The sequence below is a fragment of the Poeciliopsis prolifica genome, unplaced genomic scaffold (assembly GCF_027474105.1).
Source record: "Poeciliopsis prolifica strain line A6 unplaced genomic scaffold, Auburn_PproV2 SCAFFOLD005, whole genome shotgun sequence".
NCBI classification, from domain to species: domain Eukaryota; kingdom Metazoa; phylum Chordata; class Actinopteri; order Cyprinodontiformes; family Poeciliidae; genus Poeciliopsis; species Poeciliopsis prolifica.
Window position 1 is genome coordinate 7,304,445 of NW_026562380.1, and position 12,996 is coordinate 7,317,440.

Below are 12,996 nucleotides of genomic sequence, written 5' to 3' on the forward strand. Positions count from 1 at the left end.
TGCATTTTATTGAATTATTTATTACAGAAAATAATTGCTTTTTCTGAAATAAACAGGACAAATATCTGTGATGTCAAACTCAATGCTGGCCTACTCATTGTTCTAATAAAGTGGGGGACATGCTGAGTCATAAAATACTCATCTGAAAACTTTGGGAATTTTACTTCTAATGTTGAATTATTTGGACCAATTTGAATGTTTTTTTTTTGTTTGTTTGTTTGTTTTTAAATCCATGTAACCCATACTTATTTGTCTTCATTTTCGCACAATCTTTCAATTCAATCTAATCATGGAGTTCTAAGGTGATGCAGTTATTTCAGAGTCCATTGTTTGGGTAAAATAAATTGCTCTCAGTTGTACAGAAAATATTTGTTTCTGACTCTAATTTCAGAAACAAAATATTTTTTCAGGTTTTCATATTGCTCTGTTGTCATTGGGGAAACTTCAGAGGACATTTCTTTAAGCCCATAGAAAAAGCATTTTTATTTTCTCTGATACTTGAAAAGGGGCAACTTCTAGTTTTCTGACAAAAGACATGACAAAATCACTTGACAAAATAATGCTAGAGCTAGATTTTTTTTTTCCAGCAGCCAGAGTCTACAAAGTATAAGTATGAAGTGGTTATTGATGCTGAGATATAGCATGGTAAAATGAAAAACAGAATCATTCCTGGACACTTCTTTAGGTTAAAGTCAATTTAATGAGATTGTCAAAAGAAAGTATAAGATCACCCCTTATCGAAAGGTGACTTTTCACCACTCTCCAGTGGATGAAGAAAGGCAAATTAATCTATTTGGAAATATTTTCATATGCAAAAATAAATAAATAAAATAGAAATAAGACTTTCCTTGTGAACTGAAGAAGCACTACTTCATTAGCCTTATGAAAATAGTGGTTTTTAAAGCATAAGGTACACATCACAGGTATAAAGTAAAATAAGTTAAGTGCAAACTCAACTCCTGTAGCGGTCAACCAATGCCCAAAGACAACATATAGTCTTCATTCTGGAAACACACTCAGGTTGTGTTGTGTGTTATCGCCAGAAAACGTAAACAATCTTTGTTTAATGTCAAATAAAAAAAGCAGCGTTCTTCATTTCTCTTGATTTAAATGTAGCAAATACATACCAAACTGTGACTTAATGAAATAATGCATCAAACTCCAAATTTTGTGAATTATGTTAGTAATACTTGATCATTTTATTCTCCAGAGTAAAACTAGAAAGTGCAAAATGCAAGACACTATATGCTAGTATCAATGATATAACTTCAAATAATCAGTAATCAATAATCAATATTTATTTTAATGGCAGTAGTTATGGCTTTTCTTTTTTGAATGACACTGTAACCCTATCTTTTATGCAAATATCCTTAAAATATAGCGCTAACTAATTTTTGTTTAATGCTATCAGAATTTCATGCCAACCCATTGGTACCAAAGAGTTTGGCTACTGAACACCTGCCTACTCTAACCTTAAATTTATGTTAAAAGTGGAAATCTGTAAAACACTCTAAAGCTTCCCTCTGCTTAAACCAGCAATTACCTCCCATGCTCCAAAATTCAGTCACACTAGCTTGAGCTAATCCGAGCATTAATTGGATTTCAAAGCAAAAGGAAGAAGAGGAAGAAGAACACCGTCATTCACTTTGCAGGAGCTAAGACTCATCAGCCTGCTTGATTTTGATTGTGAGGGATGTGGGAGGAAAAACCCACACAAACAGAGAACACCCAGAACAAAAAAAAAAAGAGAAGGATCATTTTAATCTGTCATGCTGTGAGTACCACTGTGCCTCCGTTTACAACTTTTTTTATTCATGAAAAGGGAACGTGTGATTAAAAGTAACACAGAGAAAATGAATCATCCAAGTGGCACATCTGGATTCTGTTTTGCTGGTTTGGCTTTTGAAAATGATACAATGTCAAGAAATGAGGCCTCTCTTTCTGTCTGCCTAATATCCTTAACTAGGTAAGAGCTTCAACCTTTAAGTGCTATACTTCTTCAATGTGGAGCACTGCTGAGGTATTGAGGTTCCAATAGCTTGAGTATACAACCTCCAGCCTGGCTTTTCTTTGATGTGCTCCAAAAGCAATGGCCTACCAGGAACTGAGAAGATCAAAGACATGTGATTTTTATCAAATGGAGCTCTTGTCAGCTGTTTATAATGCTTTGCTCTTCATCAGCAACACCCACTCTGACACTACGATGCCACAGGAAGCACAGTGCTCTTTTAAACCCAGTGGTGATCTCCCGGTTATCCAGATGAAAAAGGATTTATTAAAACCTCCCATCATCCAACTCTATAAATAGAAGCTCATAGAAAATCTTCTGAGAGAAGGAAAAAAAATAAGCTGTACTCTTAAGCTGTTATTAACATGCAAACAGAAAAAATATGTGAAATGTTATTTTGAAGCAGCAAATATTTTTCCATGAAAATAATAATAATGCTTCCTGGTAGTATGTCTGTCACTACATCAGACACCAATGAAAAAATAATAATAATAATACAAAGCTGAATCATACTCGCTCTCACTGCACTTGTTACTTGACCGCAGGCTGAATTTTAATGGTAATTTACATCAGATACTACATGCATTATTGCCTAGGGGACTGAAGTGGTTGTCGAATTGCAGTTAAAGTGGTTTTGTCATCCATACTTGTTACATTATTTAGAGAATGACTCATAATAGTGTTCCTGTGTAAAAGTTATCTTTAAAATAACAGAAATTACACAATTCAAACATGTCCAACAGATTGGAATGCTTTTAGCAACTCTCAGAGGGAGTTGACCAAACTACTTAACATCTGCAATACACATTCTGCTATTTGCCTGGATAAAAATCTGCCACCTGCTTTCAAGGATGCTCCTTATTTTACTTAACGATGTCATGTTTCTGCAAGCAAATTTTTGTTGTCAAAAATCTAAAAGTTCATTTATTGTTATTGGATCTGTGTTCATCCTTTGTGTCTAGCGGGAAATTCTATTTCAATTACAATTCATAATTCTTTATTTTTTTCCCAAAAAATAAAGAATTTTTGGGGATAAAATGTAAATATAAATGTTGTTGTAACTCATAGCAATTAAAGATTCAGTGGAAGTAGGTTACCTGAAGTATGCCACAAACTAAACTGTGTGAGATTTTATTATATTTTTTGTTTGTTTTACATATTTCTGTTCAAACATAACCATTCATGTGTCTAAAAACAATTTTCCAGATATAAGGAAAGAAAAAAACACATAGATTATACCTTGCAAAAAAGCCTTCTTCTAAGTGTGCAAACCTAATTCAGAAACTAAAAACGATCCTTATCATGACAGCTCATTAATGTGTGAATACGTGGGGATGTATGCATATCATGTGAATGTGTGAATTTCAATAGCAAACAGGTACCATGATTGTGAAATTTTCTCTAGTAAGCATTCCACTGCATAAATTATTGCTGATTTCCAACAAACACACAAAAAAAAGACGTTGCATTGCTCTATGGCAACACTGAATGGGCAACATACCTGTTGACCACCTCCAAAACAGTGAAGGTTTTATTCAAACATTTTTGATTTTACAGTGTCTTGTAAAAGTATCAATACCCCCTTTACACATGTTCAACTGTAACAACTATAAATGTAAATGTAGTTTATTGGGATTATATGTGATAGACTACCACAAAATAGCTCATAACTGTAAAGTGGCAGGGAAAGAATACACAATTTTACATTTTTCTATACAAACTAAATGTGTGGTATAGGTATAATCACTCCATTTTACTGTGATTACAGCTGCAACATCTTGCACAGCTAAAATTGTTGACCACTTTTATTGCAGAAAATTTCTAATTTGTTCATGTTGAACATAGAGTGTGAAACATTACTGGCCTGTGAACTAGATCTATCTGAGAATCTTAGTATATAATCTAAGACAGATTTTATTCTACACTATTGAACCAGATAATCTTTTGAACTCAACAATTACACTGAAGCTCTGGTTATAACAATAGTGTCATCATCCTGCCAAAATGCTAAGCACAATATCAAGTCTTTTCCAGTATTCCAGGTTTTCTGATTGTCCTATATTTATTTCCATTTATCAATTTTGACCAACTTCCACGTTCACATAGGCGAAAAGCATCTCCACAGCATCATGCTGCCACTATGCATCAAGATGGAGGTGGTAAGTTTAGGGTGGTAGTTTTCAGCCGCACGGTATTTTTCATATAGGCCAAAAAGATTAATACTCTAATCTGACCACAGGGGACTTCCTCCACAATGTTTGCTGTTTCCTGTACATAGCTTGTAAATATCAGCAGATTTAATTCACACAAAATTATTTTAATAATTCAACAATCTAAACACTATTTTATAAAGGATACATTTATGGACCATATCCACAGGTTATTCAACCTGAGTTGCGGATTTCTGCAGCCCCTCCACAGTTATCATAAACCTCTTGTCTATTTGTCAGTGTAGGTGGATGGCCATGTTAGATAATCTTTTTTTCAGGATTTTTTGAAAAATGGTCCCTGAGATGCTGGGAGCTGGAGATATTGGGAGGGTTTTTTTGTTTTGTTTTGTTTTTGCTTTCCTTTTTGAAGAAAATTAATTCGTATTGGATTTTGATATTAAAACATTTTTGCAAAATGCATATATTCTTTTCTTTTCACTATACAGCTTTGAATAATGTTGCATTTGTCTATCACAAAAAAAAGTCCAATATGTTAAGGTTTTTAGAAGATATTCAAAAATTCAAGGGGTATGAATACTTTTGAAAAGAACTACAGCTTTTAGAATTTAAGACAAAGCACCAAAGTTTTGAGTTCTGGCTTGGGCAATGTTATTTGACACTGCTGCATCAATGATCCCATTCTTTTCCAGTGGCTTGAATGCCAAATAATAATAAAAAAATGTGTCCAGATTAGTATTGTCAATTGTTGTAAGGATGACTGTGACATAAATGTATAAACAAACACAAACAGAGTATCTTTGGATTTGCAGCCATTTTAGCTTTGTGCTGATGTGCACAAAAAACAAACAAACAAACAAAAAAAAACACATCCATTTTAAATTCACTGCAATGCGTTTTAATTTAGTCTGACCAAATGAAAGAACCCCTTAGGTGGACTGCTTTGTGCAAGCGTGGTCTTTACTACACCCAACTCCCCTGTCAGCTTTGAATCTGCAGTTGACACAGATTTCTAAGTCAACTGCAGTCCATATATCTATGTGTGCTCTTTGTTTCATGGGCCATCATAGTTCAAACATGCATTTAGGGCAGAGGAAGGAGTGACAGACGTGCACATTTCATTGACATGTTTACTATCTTATCTATGCAGAGAGTAGAGTGCATTACATCTTCTACTAGTTGAGCAGAACAAATAAGATAAGTGGATACTTACCTTCTTTAGGAGGCCGTCTTACTTCTGCACTCAGATTGCAGATTTGACCGACATGTAGCTGAGGTGACAAGCAACCCTCCGTTTGTGGGTTTAAAGGTAAAACCACATTATTGAGCATGAGCATGCTCTCTGATTCTCCATCGCCTAAATGCTGAGGACATGTGCATTTGGTGTACACGATCCCGCATGCCTCCACTGTCCCTTTCTCTGCTTTCAGGCAGTTTTCCAGCCACGTACAAAGCACTTGACACCCAAACTGGCTAGGGCTCGCCTTATTCAATACTAAGAACTCCAGGATAGACTGCTCCTCCTCATCCAGCTTCTGCGGCGTCAATCCATTGTAATCGTAAGGAAAAACTCTCCGCAGCTGAGCAAAATTTTTGTCGTACAGCAAAAATATGTAATTATTCTTTGAATCACAGAGATATACAATGGATGCGTTCACTTTGAGCAACTCGTTTATCTTCTCGTGTGAGTAGTGATCAAACTGATAAGCAAGCAAAGAGTATTCAGAGCAGCTCAAGTCTCGCTTGTATAGTTTAAGGTAGATGCTGTATTTGGTTGGGTCTGGGTTCTCCAGCGTCCATGTACAGTTTGTGTAGTTCTTGGGAAACATTTCAGACACTGAGTATGATCCATAAATGACCCCCTTGACCAGAGTGGAACACCAATAATCTTGGGCACCAGTTAATCCAAACATAACCAGAAGATAGGTGGAAAATATATAAATCAACAGGTTTCGAACAGCCTTCATCCTATGTCATTTGGCCTGCAGGGAAAGATGAAGAACATCATGCAAAAAGAATATTAAATCAGAGCACAGACACATTATGGATGATTTCTGTCTAGTCTAATTGACATGCTTCACATAGTTCTCGCCAAGTCCTTCCATGGAGAGGGCGAAAAAAGGCACATTAACCTCAGCAGCATGTCTGTTGCAATCCCCTCATCCCGTCTCCTTTTCCCACTATACTTTGTGCAAACATTGCCACCTTGTGGCAGCTTAAGCCCTTCTGTGTTTTTATTATTTATTTATTTTTGAGGGAGGTGGGCGCAATAATGTGAGTCATTTAGACATTATTAATTGGGTCATATTTGGATCGGCACCGTCTCATGAGATATTCGAATATTGCTGTTTAGAATGGCATATTGATCAAACACAAATTGCGAATATTGGCATGGAGGTCCTCACGAGTTTTAGTATGCGACGTTTTTTTTTTTTTGTTGTGTTTTTTTTTTTTTTTATGCAGTAGCCAGGGTCTTTTCAGTCAAACTGTATTCTTTTGACTATATGCTGCACAGTCAGATAATAAGAGGAGGCTGAATTTAATTTAAAAAAACACAAATAAGCCAATATGTCTTTAATGCATCCTCATGCATGACGATTTTTTTAAAATCTCTCTCTCTTTCTTTCTACGCGCTTTCAGAAATACGCACGAACCTGCTCTCGAATTCAGAGCTTGGCATATTTGATAATGTAATTTGATAAAGAGCCAGTATTTGAGTGGGTTTGAGTGTGTGTGTGTGTTGGCGCGTGCGCGAGTGTTGCATGAACGCAGGCTCGTGAGAGAGGAGAGGGAGAGAATGCAATGCGATGTCCTGATTGCTTTAATCCTACAGGCAATGCAGCTGTGAGCAGTGTCACAGCAGAATGTGCATGCGTGTGCGCGTTCCTCAAACCGTGTGTACCCGCCTGTTTTTGCGCGCGCACGTGTGTATGTGAGTGTAGGCGTGAAAAATCCCAAAGTAAGCTGCAGATTGCAGTTTTTCAGAGAATAAATACATTTGCGTCTCCCAACTTCTTTTAGGATGATGATGAGACGGAGGGGGGCGGGGGGGGAGCTCCGTTCGAGCAGACTGGCATAATATGTGTCATGTAAGGATTTGCGGAAGCTGTGCAGAGTTAGATCAGCTTTTGCTGCGATATGTAAACCCGTATGATCCCACAGCCCTCCCGCAAGATTTGTGGCCATGCATGGCATTCATAAAAACAAAGAAAAAAACCCCAAAATAAATCAGTATTCCGGAGAATCGCTCGTCAAGAGAGTCCCGGTTTTACTGTCCATGCTTCCTGGAGCAATTTGGTCTTCAGAGTAGATGTGAATAAAAAGGCATGTAGGGGCGACATCTCATACCGCAGCACTTTAAAGTGATTTTTGTCTCTTAAGGGGGAGATCAGCTCTTTGGAAAATATCTGTTAAGCACCCCAGACTAATGCGAGCGGATAATCGTTCGTCGTGTTGAATATTGACGGGGCAAATATGTGACAACTTTAGACATGACACAGGAAAATTTCCTCATCTCTAACAATCCTAATCATTGTTACAATTAAAACAATATCTTACCTTACACTGCGGAAGCTATGGCTATTTTCCCAACACTGGCCACATCCTTATAAATAAATTCTGCAGCCCTTCGGTGAATCAATACTCCCCATTCCCGACAATAGAAGTCCGGCGCAACAAGATGGTTCAGTGGATGGAAATAAAATGCGTTACACTCCGCTCTGCCCGCTCATATCCTCCCTGTCCTCTTCCTCTTCTTCTGCTGGCTTTTTCCCATCAAAACCGGAGCGCAACAAACGCACGACAGCCACCGAGCAGAAGAGAGAAATACCAAGAGAGAGAGAGAGGAGACAGGGGGGAAAAAAAGGAGAAGGAAACAAGAAATTCTTGGAGTGATGAGAAGAAGCGAGCGAATTCTTTACTGTGTTCCCAGGAATTAAATCGTCTCTATTTTTTTTCTCCCAAATGGTTTCGCCTCTGTTAAAGTCGCGTTTCTCCACTCGTTTTGGAAAAAAAAGAAAAAAGATGACTGGAGGGGGAAAGAAATCAAAGATCCTTTTGATGGGTGGATGTGAGATGTTTGGCTTGACTTCTGAGTTATAACACAAAGAGAAACAGACGCGCTCTTGCTTGGTCCTTGCAGAGCTCTCGAAGCAAGGCTGCAATATCACGTCACACTCAGCCGCTAAGATAAAGCACGTACGTACGCTTCTTACTGCCGCTGCGTCTGGCACCATCACCACTTTCTTTACTGCCATCCTCCTCCCCCTTTTTTTTTCTTCTTTTTTTTATATATACCCAACACAGCCTTCTCTTATTTCGAGTCAAAAGGGTTTCCCCCGTGAACTGGACCGTCCTCAGTGCTCAGACAACACTGCTGCTTTTTTTTTTCCAAGCAGGAAGATGTTTATGGACTTTTTGTAGTGTTTTTTTTCCCCTCAGGACAGGTGGAGTAAATATGGTCAGAACTGCTGCAATCCATGCGCTCTATCAATGGGACATGGTTTTCTAACTCCTCTCCTACTTCTCTGGTGGGTCAAAGCCACTGCTTCCACCTTTCACGTTGCTGGAATAACAAACGCTTGCGGGACAACTTGAGCTGTCTTCGGGAAACAAAAAAGTTGTTGCGAGTTACTTGTCTCTTTCTTTGCAGGTGCGGTTTCTCCATTCACGCTCTCCTCAGACATGTGTTCACAGGGGAGTGATTGCGTGCGTGTGTGTGTGTGTATCCTGCGCGCCTACTCAACAACTTTCGATCTTTCCTTGTTTTTTTTTTTTTTGTTTTGTTTTTTTGTTTTGTTTTTTTCTTCAAACGCTTTGCCCTGATATTTTAAGAGGCATTTATTTAACAATCAACAGTCAATTAAATCCCGCGTAAGGTCCTGGCTTCAATAGTTTGTCAGTGACAATACGTTATCAGTGGGTCTGCAACAGCCTCCTTTGCCTACTGGCTGAATTCATGCGGAGAATGGAAACATAATGGACTCGGATGGATCTGATTGCCTTTTTTATTAAGGATGGAGAGGAGACTTGTTCACATAGGTGGGTGTTCTTTAAGACAGGAGGCGAACAAATATTTAGAGCATAATTATTTTTCAGTTTTTCTTAGTGCCTAATGCCAAATCAATCTATATATATACATACTACTCAAAAAATAAAGGGAACACTCAAATAACACAGTATAACTCCAAGTAAATCAAACTTCTGTGAAATCAAACTGTCCACTTAGGAAGCAACACTGATTGACAATCAATATCACCTGCTGTTGTGCAAATGGAATAGAGAACAGGTGGAAATTATTTTCATATTTATTTCATTCATTCATATCTAGGATGTGTTTTTTGAGTGTTCCCTTTATTTTTTTGAGCAGTGTATATATTTTTTTTATTTTCTGGAGGCATGTTACATTACAGTATCTTCCAAAAGTGTTCAGAAGATTTAACTTTTTCATATTTTTTGCCTATATATTCTATATATATAGTGGAATTTATTTGTATTCAGTTTTTGTTGTTAATTTTTTAATATTTGCTATGACAAGATTTTCTCTACTTAAGTGCACAGCTCTGTACAATCTCTCTCACAAATGGTTGTAAAAACTACAGCATGAAACTACAGTAACGTGGCTAGGTTTTGAAAATACAGCTTCCTGCGATCTGAAATGCGTCTGGAAAAATATGGCATGTGATTGGACCCGGGATCACATGCGGAAATGTGCAGCTGTACTGTAAATGTGTAATGTACAGTTGCATTGTGGGAGTTTTACTGGCTCGAGGCGAAAGTTTACAGGCTAGAGAGCGGGATCAACAATGATTTTCACTAGGTAAGTACTTCTTTAAAAAAGATTGTATTGCAGTTTTGTGTTTGTGTACGAAAATATATTTTATGTGGTTATATTGAGCTACCCTCGCTTGTTTGCTAAAGCTAACTTCGGTTATTTCTCAGCTAGCCTTATGTGCAACACAAGTGCTTTTTAGTTCAGTTCACCTATAATATACAGATGGCCTTATTCTGGTCTTTTTTTGCGGAAGTTATTTGAGGGTAGGATGCCTCAACTGCTTTGTTAGTTTGCTTTGTTGTTGTTTTTCTCGCACACAGGACTGTCAGCGTCAACTTGTTAGTGCATGCAAATAACATTTTAAGGCGCCGATGTTACATCACGCAGATCAATCGAACCATCTATTTCGACATCAGATCCTCTCTCCCACGGAGGGTTATATGGTTCACAGCAGCACGTTACACACAGGGAGCTACAAAGAGCGAAATACTTTTTACGCGACTGCAGAGAGCACCAAGTGTTGAACAGTTTCAACTTTCTTGTGTTGGGTCTTTAGTCAACGTTGGACACATCTAGTTTACTGGCCCGCAGAGTCACGTGCGCGAATTACACAGGTCTTTGGCTGGATGACGACAGCAGAGTGCTGCCTCATCACAGGAAATGAATGTAGAGGAACATTTCTAAACTAAGACAAACTGACTTTGTATACACCTTCTTGTATGTAAAAACCTGGAAGACTAAGAATCTTCTGACGTGGTTGGTTTGAGATCAGAAAACATTTTTTGAGAATGTTTTCATGGGCTTCATCATAGGTACAGAAGATGAAGGTACAGAAGGTGTCTGTCTGCAAATATAGTATATGAATAGAGACATCATAATGTATCTGTCTATGGAAATGTCTCTCTATACCTGAGAATTAAGTTAAAATTAAAACTAATATCATTGAACATTATTATTTTTTAGTAAAAACAAGATCAAGGGCACAAGCGGATTCAGCAGCTACGTTGGCCTTTTGGGTACCTAGAGTAATTTTTCATAGGTGAGATCGATGAGAACTATTTCAGGAATTTCTTTACAAAAAATATTTGGAAGTTCACAGTCATCTAATCTAAATATTTAATATGTACTTTAAAAAAACAAAGACAATTTTAAACAGTCTCCCATCTGATTTTAGGCGATTCATAGGCCTCAACCCAGAAAGCGGAACAAAAGCTGCAAACGGAAAAGTGACATCAACCAACAGGACGACTTATGGAAAACACTAGGACAACAGTGAACCCCCCATCTCTCCATTTGCTTTCTTCATGGACTACCAGTGGAACTTTTAAAATGATAAAATTACACATTACTCACAATAAGTTATCTTACTCCATCTCTCTCCCTGTCTGTCTTTTTTTCTGCCTGTCTCTGTCTGTTTTGTCCATTTCTAATAGACAGACAAGAGGACAGCGACAATGAAGGAAGGTCAGAGAGAGAGTCTGTCTTCTATATCTGTCCTTTTCATCCTGTCTGTCTTTAACCGACATAAATGCAGTTCAATGTGCTGTTTATCTCATGTATTAAAACATGTTTTTGTTTCTTTATCTTCCAGCAACCCTTTGATGATTTCTGGAAAAGTTCAGGACTGAGACCAACTCAGAACTCATCCGTGTTGGTTTTATTTGGCTGTTCACTAAGTCTTAAACTTGCCCAAATGTTTAAGATGTACCGTTGGGGTTCCAGTAAAGTTTTGAAAAATATGTAACTTCAATATTTGACATTGCTGAATCCCTTCCTTCCTTTGAAGGAAGAAAGCGACAGACATGTAGAATTTTGACTGCAAGTTTTAAAGCAAAAGTCGGGAAAACATTGTTTTACCAGTTTCAAAGTCATGAAACTGCATTTTATGATTTGGAAATGCAGTTTCCATGAAAACTTTGATGTTTGGTCATGTTGGTTTTAGTAAAGATTATTTAATTTATTGTATTCTATGTAATATTGCCATGAAGGTAAATGTATCAGTTATCAGAGTATTTTTCACTTTGATTGCAATACTTTGACTTCTGTGTAACAAGCAAATATTGCTGTTGCAAAATACTATGTTTTTCTTCAGTTTGTCAAATTTTAATTGATAATAAACTACAGTGATTTTAAAATATATATAAAGTTTGTCTTTTGTAACATTATCCTGTGGTTTATTTTCCTAATTTGAGGAACCCTCTGAGACCTGCACAGAGAAAATTAATTGCAATTGCTTGCACTGGATTTTGTTTACTAGTTTCAGTATAAAGATGACTGAATGTAAAACATTGAGAGAGCAATGTATTTGTGACATAAGAAAGCTTTTCTTGGATGATTGGTTCAGCTGCTTTAATTATTAGTATGATGATATTAGCCTAGTCATTTCTTTCCATTTTTGACCAAATTGGTTCCATCTGAGCAGATGCTACCCAAGAAAGTCAATTTGTTGATTTCTCTCCAGGAAGTTTCAGCTTGAAGTGTTTGTGAGCCAGCTTCACCAAAGAGTGCTCCAAAACCATTCAGAGAGCATACCAAAATTAAGCACTGTGACAATTTGAAAGAACTTGTTTTCATCCCCAGCATTCTGCGGCTTGCAGTGTTTGTGGCATTGTTAATCTGTTGCCAGATTTTTGACAGAGATTGCAGCAATTCTAGCATTGTTGGTCTCCATGTCGTGTGAGTGGCAGCTTTTTACTTTGGGCCTTTCCCAGGCAGCCAGCAAAACATCAGGGGTCATCTCAAGCCAGTCCACTTTCCACAGCCCTAATAAAGACCCCAGCAATCATGGACCTTTTGACTTCGAGACAGCTAATAGGTGCGAGAAATTCAAGTGAAGCCTTATTGAACAATAAGGTTTTCATACATAATAAAAACATGTATCACTCAACTGAATGCAAAGTAGCAAATTTATTTCCAAGCTTAGAAACCTGGCCATTAGTCTCTTGAGCAAGGATGGGTTTTTTTAGAGCTGAAATGGCGCCCTGCATGTTTCAGCTTTATATGACCAGGAGGAAAGAGGAAATTCATCACAAAGTGTGGCTAAATGT

At 37.5% G+C, this 12,996-nt stretch overlaps 1 protein-coding gene and 1 long non-coding RNA gene across 7 annotated transcripts in view; one reads left to right on the plus strand and one right to left on the minus strand.

The window, feature by feature from the left end:
- adgrb3 (adhesion G protein-coupled receptor B3) overlaps window positions 1-8,468 on the minus strand; it is a 117,605-nt gene extending 109,137 nt beyond the window's left edge. The window contains exons 1-2 of one of the 6 annotated variants that reach the window (XM_055029321.1): window positions 7,735-8,468; window positions 5,390-6,158 (exon numbers count right to left, since the gene is read on the minus strand). In XM_055029321.1, coding sequence (XP_054885296.1) covers window positions 5,390-6,143 — 754 coding nt within the window. In that variant the 5' untranslated portion in view covers window positions 6,144-6,158; window positions 7,735-8,468. The remainder of the gene's footprint in view (window positions 1-5,389; window positions 6,159-7,734) is intronic. The other 5 variants (XM_055029318.1, XM_055029317.1, XM_055029316.1 and 2 more) reach the window with 5 other exon arrangements.
- Window positions 8,469-9,916: 1,448 nt separating this feature from the next.
- On the plus strand, window positions 9,917-12,003 carry LOC129359902 (uncharacterized). The gene is made up of 4 exons (XR_008605966.1): window positions 9,917-9,994; window positions 10,913-10,988; window positions 11,124-11,413; window positions 11,541-12,003. It is a non-coding gene; the product is annotated as an uncharacterized LOC129359902 (long non-coding RNA).
- The last annotated feature ends 993 nt before the right edge of the window (window positions 12,004-12,996 follow it).